The 17,762-nt window shown below is 47.3% G+C and overlaps 1 protein-coding gene across 2 annotated transcripts in view; it reads right to left on the bottom strand.

Moving 5' to 3' along the window:
• The window catches only part of LOC146208515 (uncharacterized), a 333,102-nt gene that overhangs the window by 4,079 nt on the left and 311,261 nt on the right, over positions 1-17,762 (bottom strand). Inside the window, exon 1 of one of the 2 annotated variants that reach the window (XM_084594420.1) lies at positions 580-671. The exons of the other annotated variant lie outside the window; for it this stretch is intronic. Coding sequence (XP_084450546.1) covers positions 580-588 — 9 coding nt within the window. The 5' untranslated portion in view covers positions 589-671. Of the gene's footprint in view, positions 1-579; positions 672-17,762 lie in introns of those variants that run through there. 2 annotated transcript variants of the gene reach the window in all.

The following is a 17,762-nucleotide window of genomic DNA, read 5'->3' as shown; positions in this document are numbered from 1 at the left end:
TAGGATGGGCACGACCTAGTCCCAGTCAGTTTATAAAATCAGTTTATATTTTGTCTTCTGCAACTAAGCAGTTATAAACACGACAGAGCATTGTTTTCTTGTTGTTCTTTTTTTTCGGTTTTTACACTGTAAGTTAACATCAGTCTTCATTGCAGACTTCGTGTATAATTCAAATAAAAGTAGAATAATGAAACTTGACTCCCTTTAGAACAAACATCATGCTCATGGAATACCGCAAGTTTTCAACGGCTCAAAAGCCCGAGAACCGCGCTAGCAGAACCCGTTAAGCGCTTCGTTTAAATAGCCCTCTAAAAGCTACGCAGCTCATCGGCGGCTTTTTTCATCTCAGCTTGCACGCCCTGTCGGCAGGCGTTTAGGCAAGACCGTCAGCAACGTTTCTGGCTGTGGCCACGTGATATCCCGCACACAGTCCCGATCCAGACGACAATCCTGTCAGGCGCCCACGCCGACAGGGAAGACGACGGCCACGTGCACGTTTCAAAAGGATGTCCCGCGTGCAGCACCGACATGGACGACCGCTGTGACGACGCGACACGGCGCGCACGACTTCGCCCTTACCTTGAGCATCGCACCCGCTTTGACGACGAGGACGACGATGATTCGGACACGGACAAACACTGCTGACAAGCGCGGCAACTGGCGATGTCTCTCGTCAGACAGCGACGTTTTATACACATTCCGTCGCAGAATACACGAGTTTGCAAAACAGCCGATTGCACCACGCCCCCCCCCCCCCCCCCTTAATTCTTGCCCCAAGTGACGGATGGGCTACTAGCATCGCCGGATGAGGGCAAAGGAAAGGCGGTGGTAACGGCAGAGGAGGTTGTGTTGTTGGGGGTCCACGGGGTGAGTGCGACCTGTCTACTTTAGTGTTCACGCTCTGTCAACGGCTCATGACTTCCGGGATGACATCTGCAAAAACAAGTGAAGAAGTCGCGCAAAGCTGTCTCGATGTCGGGCATACGAGACGGAGATGGCGGCAGTGCCAGTTTCGAAAGAACCAGACTCGGAGCCAAACACTTGGGTTTTTAGGAGGGAGGGGAGGCCGGCGCGGTGACCTTCTTTGACATTCGGAGAAGGCAAGTTTTGTCGCGATTGCCGATGCGTGACGCAAGCGCCGACAGAGAGGGAGTCTGACGTAAGGTTTCAACGCTCCTTCCGTGATGCATAAATTGTACATAACCATATGCCTCACTCGCCAAGCGACGATGAAGCAAGGACTAGCGAAACGACGTAGCGTGTTCTGTTTCGTGAATACGGTTGTCGAATACGCGGTGACTCAGCGTGGCTGACTTAGATCTAGAAACTTTGTAGTACACGGCCGCGTTCGCTATGAGTAAAGAACTTAAACCACACGCCCCAGTGATTGGAGAAAATATAGAGGCTTGCGAATAAACAGAAATGACGCTGATCATTCGCAAATGTGACATCACGCAGTCAGCAATCACACGATTAGCGATCGTACTAGCAGGTGCAGATATGTGTAGTGTCCCCCTGTCCCCACACTTGTGCATAGGCTTTTTTGTCGATCATATGGTTGCTGCTGCTCCTCTGTCCTCATTCCTTACAACTGACGTTGCACATATTGCTACGCCCTTTCATGGAGGAGCCGGATGTATGATATGCTATACCTGTCTCCCTGCACCTCCAAATTTTCCGTCGACGACAGTTGTACGAAATGACATACTTGAGGAGTAAACCAGGTTCGAATGAATGCAGCTGAAGCAATAGGCCGCAGGACGCCCAAAAGTGAAACCATTGATGGAAGAGTTCCTGCGCAGGGGCTCGGTGGGTAGAAGGTTCGGCTCCTGATCCCGAAGTCCTAGGTTAGATCCCCGGCCAAGCAGGCCGCATTTGGATGGAGACGAAATGCAAGGCGCCCGTGCACTGTGTGATCTCGGTGCAAATTAGAGAACTTCATGCGGCAGTTGTTGTTGTTGTTGTTGTTGTTGTGGCTGTAGGAAGAAGGATACGAAAATGCATGGGCCTGCTACTCTCTGTAGCTGAGCAACCTCTGCTGCCAGGAGGTGGTGAAGGGTGGCAGTTCCTGGCCCTATGGGGCTGGGAAGGTAGGTCAACGCCGCTTGCGGCGGGGGCTAGCCAGCCACCGAATTTTATCAATTGAGCCCGTCATTGCACCCGCCACTGCTTCGGTGGTGGACGACGGCTGTTGTTGCGGCGCACGTCTTTCTCCCCCTCTTCTTTTTCCTTTCTTCTCTATTTTCTCTTCTGTCCGCACGAGGCATTCACTCTACGACAAAGCTTGGATAGCTTGTCGGGCGCCGAGAACACAAAACAAACAAACAAACACAAAAAAAGACAAGTGTCCTTGTTGTGTTCTCGGCCCACTTTTCCTTTATATAGTGTCGCTCTGTAATAAAATAAGCAGTTGAAGTCAGCGCTGTGTCGTCTTACCTTTCACTGTCCACGTCTTAAGAATGCACTGATTTTTTTTTTTTCCAGATATGAACTACGAACTAGTCCATTCTACCACCCTTGCGATTCGGCGTCCTTCATAAATTTCGCTTTGGGTTTAAATACCTATATCGTATCATACACCATGCCGTCCGTATGCCAACCCGATGTATGCAGAGCTCCAATTTAAAAGGATACGGAATACAAATTGACCTTCGCCTGCATAAATAGGGAACCTCGGAACCTCGTTACAATCACAGAGAGCCCTTTCAGCGAAAATAAAGCTCTACAAGGCAAAAGGCTAAGCGACCAAATACAGATGTAGCCGCAGGGGGCGGCGCCAAGAAAAGACATGCGAGAGAGAGAGCGGCAGCCACGGCAAATAAAATTTTAATTTAATATTATTTTTTGGCCCATTGGTGGCGTGGACAGGATGTGTGATCACGAGATGTGTAGATGGGAAAACGACAACTAAGGATAACTAGGTAATAACCAATATATCAATAATGATGAGGTAATTCATAGCAGCGCAACGTACTAATCACTTATTAGAGGCTTGATAGGCATGAAATAATGAGATACGATAGTAAGATGAGACTCATAATTCCCCTCAGTGAGAATTGATATGAGCATTACCGGTAATGAGACGTCATCAGATTAGATAGACAGATCTCGATAATAATAATGATAAGATTGGGATAGTTAATGACTAGAGATAGTGACCGTTAATGATACTGATAGTTAAAGTGATAATGAAATAAAATAGATAAGATTGATAACGCAACTCAATATGGACAGGTAATATTGACAGTAATTATAGAGCGTCATCACATTAGCGATATAATTACTGATAAGATAGTGATAGTTAATAGTAATGCTAATTAATTGATACAGTAGTAATGAAGGAAACGGTAACGAGCTCAGAACTGAACGAGGCAGAAAACGCTTAGCGCTTTCGCATTTCGGCAGCAAGGATACTTGCTGCGCTTCTGCCATTTTGTAGCGCGTGATTAGGAGCCAGACAATGGATTTCTAGTAATCGATTATGTGAATTGAATTGTTGCACAATGCCACAAGCAATCCGCCCCCCCCCCCCCCCCCCCCCCCGCACACACACGCCTCCTCGATTGCGACCATCACCTCTTGCCTCCGCAACACCCTATTACAAATAATCTGATGCCATCATCGGCAATTTCAGCAAGTAAAATCCGTGATCCGAAATCCAATTTCCAGCGCCTGTCGCGTGGAGGCAACGCTACGCTACCATTCACTTCGACGCGGGGGCAACCCTTCCTTCTCGGTGCAGATGTCACGAGTTTGAATCACGTGGCAAATTCCTTTTTTAATTCAAATTTATCATTCGTAAATGCGTCTTTTGGAGCAAGGCAGACGTCTATGTACTACAAACGAAACGCCAAAAAAAAACAATTTTTATTGATAAAAATAGTTTAGAATTGGTGAAAAAAAATTGCGCCAAACCATGAAGACCGCAGGAAAGAAAACGAGACACGGCGCTTGTGTCTCGTTTTATTTGTGTAGTCTGCATGGTTTGGCGTAATGTTTTCACCTCCTATATCGGTGACAGTAAGGTTTTCAATCAATCAATGAAACACCAATTCAAGTAAGCACCAACTAGCCCAAGAGGTGCTAAATATAGTTGTATACGGTCGCACCCACTTGTCCCATTAGACGGTAGATATTTGGTTTGGCTTGGTTTGCTTTATGGGGTTTTACGTCCCAAAGCAACTCAGGCTATGAGAGACGCCGTAGTAGAGAGCTTCGGAAAATTTCGACAAAGTGGGGTTCTTTGAACGTGCACTGATCTCGCACAGCACACGGTCCCTTGCTTTTCGCCTCCATCGACAAGCGGTCGCCAAGGTCGGGATTCGGCAGATATTTGAACTGAACTACGGAAATGGTACTCCGGCCAAATAGAGCAACGAATACGACGAACTGAAGTGAAAATATGCACGCGTCTTTGTCTGCGCCCTCCTTGCTCCACCGTTTATTTGGTCGGAAAATACCTCCAGACTCAGCAGCGCGACCTGAGAAGCCATATTTTCCAACCTGTACATTTTGACAAGTGGATACCTTTGTCGCTCCCAATGTGCTGACATTCAAATGACGAAAGAGAACACACGTCTGGTGTTAAAGCAGGAAGTTACAGGGAGACCCAGAATTAGAAAGCGCGCGTAAAAGCCAGATTTGCGTGCGCTATGGCTTTCTTGCGTAATGAGATTCGTGCGTGAGCAGCTCGCCGCGAAGAAACAAGTTCCGACACTGTTCGACCAAGAATAGCGCATAGAGCGGCTATTCCTAATTCCATGTCTCGTCAAAAAGGCCACGAACCGGCCGTTCCTTTTAAGGATCCATGCACATCTCGCGCTATCGACGAAAGAATGCAAAAATTAAGAGAGTACAGTTTCTTGAGCAGGCTCGGCAGAGGGTCGATCTCCCGCCGAGCGACATTCCGGACTGGCCGGCGGCTGGCCGTGTAGCGAGAACCGATCTGTCCTGCCGGGTCTCATCCGCGAGCCATCCGAAGTGGAGGCCGGACCCAGGAAACATGGCAGGGTTCCAGATCTCCTGGATGGCAACGCCAGTACATGCCTGCAGGTCTGCGTCGGCGTGAACGGACACTGGGGCCAATCACCATGGACAGCACGTCTGGATCGAGCAGTACCACGCAAGGCTTCTCATCAAGAGCTTTTCCGTTCAAGGTTGCCCCAGCTCAATGCTGGTCGATGTAAAACACGAATGAAGTAGAGCAAAACGGTGCGACCGGACACGCTAGTCCGTTAGCTCGTCGAGGAAGTGCGCTTTATATTCGAAAAACCAGGAGAACGAGACCGTGTCTCGATTGCGTCATCTCCTTGTCGAACAGCGCGGAGCAAACCGCAGGGCACGGTAGCTATGTTTGGCAGCCCTGACGATGATTGCCCTGCTGCTTGCGCTCCCAAGCACTACAAATCAAGTCGCTGGCCCAATATTGGCGGTGTGTTGGAATTCCCGCCCCTACGAAGGACTAGTGCATTACTAATACATTCCATTATTGATCCTCAGTCAATTTGCAGCGTAGCTGAGCTCGTGCGATCACCTTGGGTCACTTGCGTCGTTTATTCGTAAAAAAGTAGCGTTTGATGTGAACACGAATTAAACTTTATTACTCTTTACTTTCTTGTTAGCATGGTCATTATTGTTTCGGGGAATGGCGGAAAGGGGGAAGTTTTCCGTATTAATGGTGGCGTGTCGAGTGCGACGATGGGGTCATTGTGCCCTCGCTACACAAAGTGTCGCGGAACCCACATAAATACATATTTGCTGTTATACGACCGGGTTTTGTTATGTTGCACTGCAGCATAGGCCCACAGTGAGGTGGTAGGCGTCTGTTCTGTCTTAGCGAAGACACACGAGCCCTCAAAGATGCTTAAGGCTCGGCATTCACCGCTTGGTCGAAGGAGCCAAACTCACTATGTATCGCGAAAGTAAAAATCACAACAGCCCTTTGTCACTGGTACACCTTGACTATGGCGTTATTTTGTATATAGAGAGCTCGATCGATCATCATTTGCCTATCGTTCTTATGCTCGATTATTTTCGCAAGTTGGGCCCTTCCATGTATACTAGGGATGCCCAACATTTTTTGCAGATTGCATAATATACGTGATAATTCACTAGCACTGCGGCTCTTACAATGATATTGCACTTGATATCAATTGTGTGCGCATGTCAATTCTAACGAAGAAACTATTAGCATTATCTAGCTTTGAGATGTTCCTTAAGGCGATCGAATTATATTGTAGGACAATTTGGTAAGATATCGATGAATCGTCAAGATTAGAAGCAAGCTGATGGTTGCCTGCTGCAGCACAAGCTCTACCAGTAATCGAAGACTGTACACAAACTATTACATTGTCATAATTTGCTCATTGCGTCAGTTTTGCTTAATATCGAGATGTATTCTACAAGCTTCAGATATAAAAGGAGTTCTTAAATCTTTTGTTTACTTCGGCCATAGTTGAATTCAATCTTCTAACAAGTTCTGTGTTTTTTTTTCTACTTGATGGTACAACTTGCCGATTACCAGCGAGTAATATTTTTGCAATTCTCAATTTTTCAATTTGAAATTTCCAATTTTCGTACAATGGCCCTGATCAGCGACTCAGTAGAAACGTGCGTAAGCAGACAGGATGCTTGTCGCCAAGGAAATCCAAGTCGGGCGAGCTAGAAAGTCAGTCATTGCACTCGTTGGCGATAACAGCTGACACGACTACATAACACCTAGTTTTTCCAGCGTTTCACTCCCCTTAGAGCGACTTGTGTCTGTGCGTGAAAGATCTACCTGCAACACAGGACCTTTTAATATCCTCAGGAAGGTGAGCATACCGCTTCTGCGTACACGGCTGCTTTCCGTTTACCCCTGTCTGAGAATAAAAGAAACCGCTGACAGGACACGAACATTCGATGCCACGCTAAGACGCAGATGTCCATGGCCACTCATCGATCTTACCTCGTATCTTTCGATTTACGCACCATATAATAGTTATTCAACGTCACGCGGCATACACAGGCGACAGTTCTCCTCTCGATTATGTAGTTCTTGAAGAGAATGCATGATAATTAAGAAGTCAGTAGCCGAGTGGAATCTAGAATGAAAATTTGCACCCCGACCCATATGTGCAGTAATGTGAGAATGTAGGTTCCAGTTATGCGACGCAACGGGATCAGAAACTCGTTTGTGACGAAAAAGCGAACGTTTCGCGGTAGCCTGACTTGGGATGCATTTATGCAGAGGCAATTGTTCATGTGCAATTTTTTTTATACTGCCGAAGTTAAAACATCACCGTTAAGTTATTTCGATAACATTTCAATAACACCTCCAACACACCAAAACAAATCCCAAAGACCACATAAAAAGGGCAGTCAAGCAGCATATTGGCAATATAGGCAGCAATAGCGGGTTCCGATGACGTCATGCGGAAGCCCGAAATAAAGGCGCATGCCGTCAAGCATGCATACTGCGAATAGCGCACGTGCGCGGTATGGCAACCGTTGACTTTTTCCTCCTCGCTCATTCTGTATTTGCACGCATGTCTCGCCGCCATCTCCGTTGAAGCGACTAGTAATACCAGTGGGAATACAAGAGCAGCATCACGAGGGGGGCCACAAGGGCGCGTAGGGGGCCAAGCAGGCAGCCAGACGGGCACGCCGATGCAGACCAGTCACGCGAGGAGACCATTGAATCCTCCCTGCGCGAAAGCAGCTTCAAACGGAACACGAGCAGCACGTTTCCGCTGAGGGAAAAAGCCACTTCCGCTGCTTCGTACACACCATTAAGAACTAAAGGTCTATAACGAGCAAGTCTACAGAGCCCGACAGATCAGAAGGGGGGGAGGGGGGGGGGGGGCGAGCAGAAAGCCAGGAAAAGTTTCTAACAAAAGACAAACGGGAGATGCTGGGAAGTTTTTAAGTATTTAGGTTTTCGACGAACCGCGGATGTCAGCATTTCGTCTTCCGGGAAGGTCTTTAGAAGAATCGTAAACTTTGGATGTAAATGGAAGCTATAAAACAAAAATTGGGAGCGAGCGAGAGAGTACCCCGATCATCTACTCCTACCATCAGAACTGAGACAGCGGGCACCGCTTTTGTCTGAAAAACTCCGGAAACACTTTGCACTCAGAGTCACCTTACTTTGTCGCCGCAAAATACGCAGCACGCACAGACTGCCTCACGGTGTGGGATAGCGGCTCCATGAAAGGATAAAAAAAAAAAAAGAAGAAAATGTATTTTTTTTTTTACGGCAACCTCCGTTTCTGCAGAAGCAGAGCATTCGGTTTTCTGAAGTTCGGGCGGCGAAAACTGAGCTATACTAGATACACATTTTGGCACGCTGGTCGATCTCTTAGGGGCACGAACTGTTTCGCAAAAGGAGAGTAAATAATACTCTCTGCAACTTTATAGGAATGTAAACCAACGCCTTAATAGGTGATTTAATATGACAACTTGCGTGAAAAAATATTGTAGACAGTGAGAGGAACCTGACGGGGTACTAGCGCTGTGTCTCGCGTGTAGAGAGTCTCTACAGAAAATCAACAAACCCAACTTTCATCCCCCAATTCACTATACCTGATATTAAACAAACCGTGATGAACAGCAGTGGTCCAAGTGGCTGAAAAGATGCGAAATGTCGAGAGATAAAACGATTACAGATTTCAGAACAGCCGATATAAAGACGAAGTTCATGATTTCATGCACCAGGTTTGGTACTTACTGTAACCCATCGGATTCATATAATGGCTTTAATGATCATTTGCAGCCACCGTAAAAAGGCTTTCCGTGTGCCGTTCACGTAACCAAAGAAGAGGACGGAATCTAAGCACCAGCAGAATATAATTATCATTTTCGATTAGTGGTAGCAGCATGACTTTGTTGTATGCTATGGCCATAAGAAAACACAGAGGTCCGGTATCCAGGGGCTAGCCAGAAACCGAATTTTTATCTCTTGGCCGTCATTGCACCCGCCACCTCTTGGGTGGTGGACGACAGCTGTTGCGGCGCGCGTCGTTCTCTCCATCGTCTTTTTCTTTCTTCTCTATTATCTCTTCTGTCCGTACGAGGCAGCGGAGGTGGCTATAGCTAAAGAGCCAGTAGCAGGCCCGTGAATTTTCTTTTCATTCTTCCTACAGCCACAACAACAACATAAGAAACAAAAAGCACTATTTCAGCATTCAGCCGCCTGAGCTTCCTACACAAGACTGACGCTGTCCTGGGTGAGGGCAGATGAATGAAGTATTAAGTACCTTTTTTTATTGCCATGTGATAAGCATAGAGTTTCTATGGCAGCCTTTTAACGCGGATGTGGTGTTATCCCAACGACAACTAATAATTAATCACCGCCATCATGCATAGCTACCGCAACGGATGCAAGCCAAAAAGGCTTAATTGCGGTTTTTGTTACGAACGCTTGCGTGCTCTTCATTGGTGCGAATCTGTAAAGGGAGATTTCGATGTCACTTATGCTACAGATTAACACAATCGGTTCATTTTTATGCGGCCAAAATTCCCCAATAATTTGCGAAGGTATACGTGTTCGGAGTCGATGTATTCGCAAGACGCCGTACCGGGCAGACAGAGGACACGGCGCTCTAGTTTGTGTCTTCTACTCTGAAGTGCTAAATTCGCTATAGTTATCGAAGTCAAGAACCAACTTACCCATTATATTGTATTGTACAAACTGAAGTTAGATAAAAAAGACTACATATAAACAGTTCATTTCAGCAAAGGGAGGGCCGGGGCTTCGAATTTATCAATAAAATTTGAAACTTGCCCATAGTGATGCACTGCTTTATACAGTCAACCTTTGTATATTGTCCTATAACCCGGAGTGTTAATTGCATCTCCAATTTTATTTGCATGATCACGATATAATAATTTAGGTACCAAAACGTGAGCAAAATTAGCTGCGCTCCGGGCTTTCGGATGCGTGACACGTAATGCCTGCAGAAAGGAATATAAAGAACTCTTCGAAGGCTAGAGCGGAGTCGAAACTTCACTATATAGATGCCTTTATATTGTTCGCAACGCTGTTAAACACTTAAATGTGATTTAACGCCTGCCAGAGTTCGCGTGCATGCACTTTCCTTTTCAGATTTACCCCGCTCCTTCTCCCCCTTCGCAAAACCCGTTCGTGTGCACGGCCTTGTTAAGGTCTCCTGAAGAGAAGAAAAGGAATACGATTTCGTACATACAAGGTAGAAGGCAGCCCATAAAAGCAGCTTGGAATTAACATCAAGAAATTTACATTCTGAAACCTCCTTCCAACGCCGCCGGCTCCTTGCGGTTCCGTTTTCCAGTATCTGAGCAACCTCTCCATTGCATATTTTCATTCAGTCAGTTCATTCGTTCAGTCGTGTCCGACTCTTCGTGACCCTATAGACCATGTCACGCCACGCTTTCCAGTCTCTCACTATCTTCCTAACATCACATAACTTCATCTGCAGTGCCTCGAGGATTCCATCTAACCATCGCGTTCGCTGCCTACCCCTGCTCCGGCGACCCTCAACCTTTCCCAACATCAAATCTTTCTCCAGCGACTCCTCTCTTCTCATCAGGTGACCAAAGTAGCTGAGCTTTAACTTTAGAATTTGACCCTCCAATAAGCAGTCAGGGTTTATGGTCGACAATATCGACTGATTTGATCTTCTGGCAGTATATTTTCATTAGAATATGTGAAATGGAGAATAAAATGTCACACATGTCCGCAAAAGGAAATATGCAGACAGTCAATAACACTTCACTTTAAGACTGAGTCGCTTAGTCACCGAACATGACACTCTGCCGACCGTATATTGCTGAAGAAAGTAGTGACAAAAGTTGCTAAATTTAAACAGCTCGAAGTTTAATTCAGCAAAGTTCACAAGAATGAAACGTTAGGTATCTGTAGATGACTTGTACTTATGTTTCAAGCTGATATTAAAGAATGCTAGTCAATGGGATATCTGAAAGCACAAAACTTTGCCTCGTGTTGTTCCAGACCATATCCTACAGCAAATTACAGGCGAACAAAATCGTAAGATGCTGACTGAAATACAGTGAATTCTGCATTTCTTAAACCATGTAAAAAATTCAAAGGCTACAATAATAACTTGAATTATAGCAAACGAGATTAAGATTTTATAGAATGCAACACAAATATATATACTCTATATAAATAAGGTCTTAGCGAAGCCTATGTAATGATCCAAGGTCAGTAAGGGTCGCGTAAAGGTGTCAGTTTAATCAGTGTTTTTTTTTTTTTTTTGTAAATATTATGACACAGTTGTTTAATCGAAATCTGTTACATTTAATCCAGCCTTTGTTACCCGAAACAACTATTGAAACCCGCAGACTATTTGCGTTCAACTATGCCAAGTCAAGATCTGCGTACCGTATAACCAAATCGCCTGTAGTCGTTCAAACCACCGGCTTTCTCGTATTTCTATTATGCATATTGCAGTGTGCAGGTACACTACCTCGTCAATATACGTTGGCATCGACGGTAAGCCCCCGCTGAGCCTGTTAAAAGTCAAAGATAACGTAGAATAAAGGCCGCCATAACGGTTCCACGCCCGCATTTAGCAGCGCCGGATATCGCGCGCAGAATGAGAGCGGATATCGTCTCGCTAAAGATCCTCGTTATGACGACGGTTGGAAAATAAAGCGAAGCGGCGGAGGTGCGCGCCCTATGGGAGAAGCGAGAATGACCTTGTGCCGATAAGCTCAGAGCGTGTGAATTCAGCGAAGAATGTAGGCGACCGAACGAAGACAAAAAGAAAGTGGCGCGAGGAACGGATCAGCAGAAGTCTGCGCCGATAAAGAGCGAGCAAAGGAACGCCCCAAGGCGGCCGACCCGGGGAAAAAGAAAGATGGAAATAGCGAAGTCGATATACGTATATACACGAGACAATGATCTCCGCTGCGATTAACATTGCAAAGCAGCGTCGGGGGCGCGCAAAGTACGGAGATGAAGAAAGACGCACACGGGCGATCCAAACGTGAACACGTTTCCTAATAAGGCCGGATTTGAACGCCGCCGCTCCGTCTTCTAGGGGGACCCCGTTGTAATGGTTTCTCCTGTTTCCAGTCTTCTTTCTGTTTTCGGCGTTACGCCACAGGCTTAATCCGCGCTGATCGTCGCGTCGAGCGCAGCCTTTCTCCTGTTCCGCACGCCCTCTTCCACGGCATCAGTGGTTTTGAACCGCCACTCGAGGACTCGCTTCCAGAGCGAGAGAATAAAAAAAGGCTCGCCCAATCTCTCTCACGAACTTCGATGCGCGCGAATGTTAATCTTTCTTTTGTTTCCCCGCGTGGACCTCGAAGCCACGACGAGCACCGAGGTCATCGTTCCCGGCTGCGCACGTGGTGAGAGCACGCGCGCTCAGGAAACGATCCGACAACTCGGCGTCCTCCGGCATCGAAAAACGATTAGTCGCCGCGTCGTGGGAGACCCCATAAACGGAAGAATGGGCCACGGGTAATGGCTTCTTCCTACTGTCGTAATCTGCGCACTCAACACGCAACCCAAAGCCCTCTCCACTCCTTACCATACCCTTCTCCACAATCACGCGGCATTTTTGACATATTTTGGTAGCTTCTGAACCGAAGGCATAACAGGGACGTCAATTAACGTGTCGTGTGTCGAAGAACGAACATCGTCAAAATGCGGAGACGACCAACGGGCTTCACGACTCCAGTACCATTTATACCCAAGCCGTCGATCTCGAAGCACGCGAATCAATGTGTTTATACGCCGTTGAAGAGACAAGGAGAGGCCGTTCCAGCAATAAACTGAAGTGGGAATGCTGCGATGCCTCGTTATAATGAAGTCCGTGCATCAATGCGCACGTCACCAGAGGCCTTTTTCTGTTTTGTAGATATTAATATCGGGTTCGGATACACCATTTATGCAAATAAGGAAAAAGACGACGATTACGTGGCAATTTATTTATTTATTCAAAATACCTTACAGGCTCCAATTACGAGCATTGAGTAAGGGGGACGACAAATGTATACATATTAATAAAGAATAGAAAGAAACATGAATATTAGACACCAACGAAACACAATGAAATAAAATCACAGTTCAAAAACGATCCAAAAAGAGAGTGCATAATACGAAAACTTAACATGTGAAAATACAGCACAGGAACGAGAAAGTAACCATCAAATGCCACCCCAAAAAATGTTATAAAGCACAGCGAAGAAATGTAAGTCAAAATGGCAAAACCGCACAAGCATCAGAAAAAAAAAAAAAAAAAAGTGGGGAAAAAATCATATTTACAACCTCGTTTCTCTTAAAAAAAGAAAGAAAAAAAAAGAGAAAATTAGATGTTTGGATGGAAGAAAAAATGGATGATAGTGGAGAAATGCTGTCCAGCTTCTTCCTCTCCTCTTAACAAAATTTTGTTTCTGGGTTCAGAAAAAGACACAATTAGCAACACACACCTGAGCATGACATGGAATCCCCGTCACTACGTATCAGTATTTCTGGAAAGGGGACTCGTGAAATGAATACACGAAATGCAAAAGTGGATTTTTCTACGGCGACTTAGTTGCGGCCTCCCCACGCTTCCTCCTTTGTCCCGGAATCGTGCACGCACGCAGTCACTCAAGCCTGACTCTTCATCGGTGGTCATTTTCACATGCATCTCAATTTCCGCGTGGCCGACGGGGTCCGCACACGAAGGTAGAAGTTATTCGCGTCTTCGGGGTCTTCGAACCGACTTACGGGCACCAAAGTAACCAAAGGGGAAAACGGCCTCAATGACCTCAGGCTTTTTAAAGTTGTTCTTGACAACGTTCTTGTGAACCTTCCGTCAAACCACTTCCGTTTTTGTCCCTCCTTCTTTGCCAGTCTTCTTCCGCAGAGCCCCACTCCGGAAAAGGACCGACAACTGCACCTCGCAGACCAAGACCGAGAGGGACCAAAGAAACGTCGTAGCCGGAGCACGCGCGCTGCTTTTACAAAACATGCTCTGGTATGCAGCGCTTCTTCGCTCGGCTCGGCTTCGCCCAGCACGTCCAGACTTTTCACTGACCGCGCTTATGCTAATCGTAAATGGCGCATTAAAGGAGGCGCCCACCAAAGGTCAGGGCAGCAGCGCCGGATCGCAGCTCGTGCCGACCACAACTCGACCGCGGCGGCGAGCAAGGGGAAGAGGGCTCGCCAGCTGCCCGCGGAAACACCCGCGCCTCCGCAACAAAACGCGCCGGACGGAGCTGGTTATGCAATCTCTGGGGGTCATCGTGGTAACGGTTTCGCCACGATTACAGCGTCGGTCACGCCGGAACAAAGGCGAGTTCGGGTTCAAGGGATCCGCGGGCGTCACTTCCTCGTCCAGTGAGCGCGGCGGGGCCAGAGTCGGCTGAAGGTCTTAGCACGACGCCCTATCGAATCGGCGCTCACGGTGGTACTCCATCGACAGCTCCGTCAACGGGGCGAGGTAGTAGGAGGCTCCCGAATAACAGAAATGCTGCCGGAGCCGTGCAGTGCAGTCATCAATTCGATTCCTATCGCAGTGCAGTACAGGTCGACGTTCCTAAGGAGACGCGATGCATGAAATGCGCAGGTTGGGAACAGGCCGGAAATCACGTGAAGAGTTATTTCCGAGTCGTGGAAACGCGGTAAAATACCTAGTTTGCGCGGCTTTGGATCCTGCCTCGTGTTCGATTGCTCACGGAATATTGTTATCCAAGTGCAGCCTTTAGATTTCTTCAAACATTTTTGTAAAGTGATACTCTCTTGTCTATACACAATAGTTTCTCGTAAATGCAGGACGGCTCTAAGCATTGGTCGAGCTCATGATTCACTTAGATTGCGATGTGGTCTTGTCTTCTTCCGCGCGTAGAATTCTGCTTTCTTTATAATTTTTCATGCGCCAACAAGAGTTTTACGTGGGTTGTACAAGCTTCTGCAAGCAGTGAAATATAAGTCAATAAACAGCATCCAGATTAGTTCGTACGTTCACTCAGCTATCAGAAGTCTTGCGAAGAATCAAATCAGTTTGAGAAGCATTTTGAGCGGATCCTATTTAGTCAGAATTCCTAGAACCGGTATAACATGGTCTTACAGAAAGGGTGACAATTAAATGCGTACCTCATGGCACCTTTCCTAAAAATGTACAGTCGTTGCATTGCAGCTAAAAGTTAACAATGTTGGTTTTAAGAGTCCCACTTCAGCTGCAAAGCCAGATCCGTGACGCCTTCTAGAACTCCATATTTTTACATTCCATTCAATCCACACAATACGCGAGGAAGAGGTGTGCTCAGTGACACCGGAACATCCACAGCAAAGCAACCAACGCCTGGACTCTCCGAAGCCTCAGCTTCCTCCTTCTACACGACTTGACTCAAAGTAACCACCCCTAAACCCAACACGCTAAACAACCACTTTACTTAACTACTACAAGAAAACAACCCGCGCTAGAGCGTGCTCTCTTGAGCGTTTTTCCGGAGCTTCTCGGGCTGCCCGAGACACGTTCCTTTTGATCGTGAGGGATTGCGACGGATGAGTCGAAAGACCGTCGGGGTCACGGCATCGCGCTTTTTGGCGCGACAGCACGAGCGCGGCGCGCAATAATAATGAAAATGATAACCGCTTCGAAATAATACAAAAAACAAACGAGTATAGAGCATCCCCCGCTCGTGGCCTCGTCGGTTGACTTATCGCCGCTTTCACGTAATGTAAATCAGGCTCAAGCAGCAAACAGCGCCAGCGTCCTCTTCGCGAGCGACGGCTCCTTCGCCCTTCCGCTCACAGCACGGGACTCGCGGCTCGTGGAGCGGCGCCGAGCGAGCTGTCGTCTCTGCGGCGCGCATCTTGCCGCAACTCCCCCCTCATGCACTTCATCAGCGATGCCCGAGGTCGCGTCCCTGCAGGAAGCCAGAGAGCGCTCCTAAAAGCGCGCCGCTCCGGTGAGCCTCTCTCTGCAAACTGCTTGAGAGAAGGAAACCCGAGCATTAGAAAATGCTTCTTCAGTCGCCAAGTTAGCCCGTTGAAGGAGGCCGTTCCGCTCGTCATTTGATCATTAATTAGCAGCACGGCGCTACCGGAAGGTGCCATATTAAAATAAAAGGAAAGAGAAGATACGTAGGTGTAATAGCACGAGTCAATTTGGAACAAGCGCAACGGTGACTGCAAGGTTTCGGGAGCGGCAGGAGCCGGTGAAAAATAGCCTGTACTTCGAGCCAGCTCATCGTGAATGCGTGAAAAGTGTCGTCTTTAGCATAGGCACAATGGTAATTTGCATCCTGCCTTCCTCAACTTTTTTTTTTCACTGTTGTGATGGGACAGACACCAGCAACTGGTTCGGCTACTTGGGTTCTATTAATAACATCAAGCTACCGGGGAAGGGGCTAGTAATAAATTTATGTGAAACAGAGACGACAGTCATAAACGGGAAACTGGATTGTTGAGAAATTGTCCTATTCAAGCGAGGCTACTGCCACACAGTGGCGCCTTGCACAGGCAATATAGCTGCCTGAAACGATCTTTCAGCTGTATAATAACGGCAGCTAATATATTGCGCGCCAATGACAGCCACACAGCTCCCTTTTTCGGCCCCAGCAGTCAGCCTTCACGCGCGCACTCTCCTTGGACCGATATGACGTCGAGTATTACGCACTGTCGTGACGCTGGGGCTATGTCGACCCGGCCTTCACTTGGTAGCGTGCAGAGACTCGGGGTTGAAGAAGGACTGAATCTTCGAAGTTGGTGAAATATGTACAAGCAGGTTTACTGGCACTTTGAGAAAACGTATTTACAAGAATATTTACATGAAAAAGAAGGGTACATCAGCAAAATGACAAGCGTTAAGAGTTCATAGCGAGAAGCGACTGGATGAGCCGTTTACCCAGGGCCCAGAGCGACCTTTCGTGCTCTGCAGCGTCCTTAAAAACCCCCCTATGTCCAGCCCCTCTCTGAAGATGCTGACCAACCAAATCCAGGGCACGCCCCTCAGGTATCGGCATCCAATCGAACACATCACTGCACTGATGGTCTGAAGCACTGACTGGTCCGGCATTCATTCGTTGGGCGTGATCACTTGTTGGCGGGAAAAGCTTGGGAACGGCGAGGAGAGGAGGTACATTTCTATTCTTCAGCAAAGAAACCACAGGCTGGTTCTGACAAGGGGTTTTACTTCTCAGAAACCCGAGTGCACGTGGCGCCGCATAGGGCTCCCAACATTGTCCCTTTTCGACAATTGCAAATCTTTCCTGCATTCCCGGGAAATCACTTAATGGCCGTATGAGTCATGCTCCTTTCTTGTCCTGCACGTCAGCGGACATGTCACTCTGTCGTCTCCTTTGAAAAGTAGACATTCCTCACTGGACGATAGCCCTTCTCAACTGGAAGGGTGAACAAAAGAAAGCACTTCCTGCTATTTCCCGCAGGGGAACGTTTCTTTGTGTTTTTCCAGACGTTCTCTTGACAGGGTCAATTTGGTATTTGCAGGTTGTCCACAAAGCAAAACATGCTTACAAAACAGGATTCCTGGAAACAGGCTCACTTAGAGCCATTGGACCATCACCACATATTCACAAAACTTATCCATGCCCACAGGCGAACAATAGAGCGCGCAATTGCGGATGCTTGGTCGTAACAGCCTCCTCCCCCGCCAGAAGAGACTCGGAGGGCAGCAGCCGCAGCTGCTGCATGAAGAGACGACTTAATGGCCTGCACGTGAACGCTTGAAGCTCGCTGTTGCTTGTCGCGTTGTCTTGATTGTTGTAGGCCAAATTGCTCGAGCTGTCTGAAACTCAACCACATGTCGAAGCAAGCACTCGGC

Source organism: Amblyomma maculatum, chromosome 1 (assembly GCF_055883805.1).
Source record: "Amblyomma maculatum isolate TAMU_Amacu chromosome 1, ASM5588380v1, whole genome shotgun sequence".
Taxonomy (NCBI): Eukaryota; Metazoa; Arthropoda; class Arachnida; order Ixodida; family Ixodidae; genus Amblyomma; species Amblyomma maculatum.
Note: the sequence above shows the minus strand (reverse complement) of the source record. Positions and strands in the feature narration are given on the sequence as shown.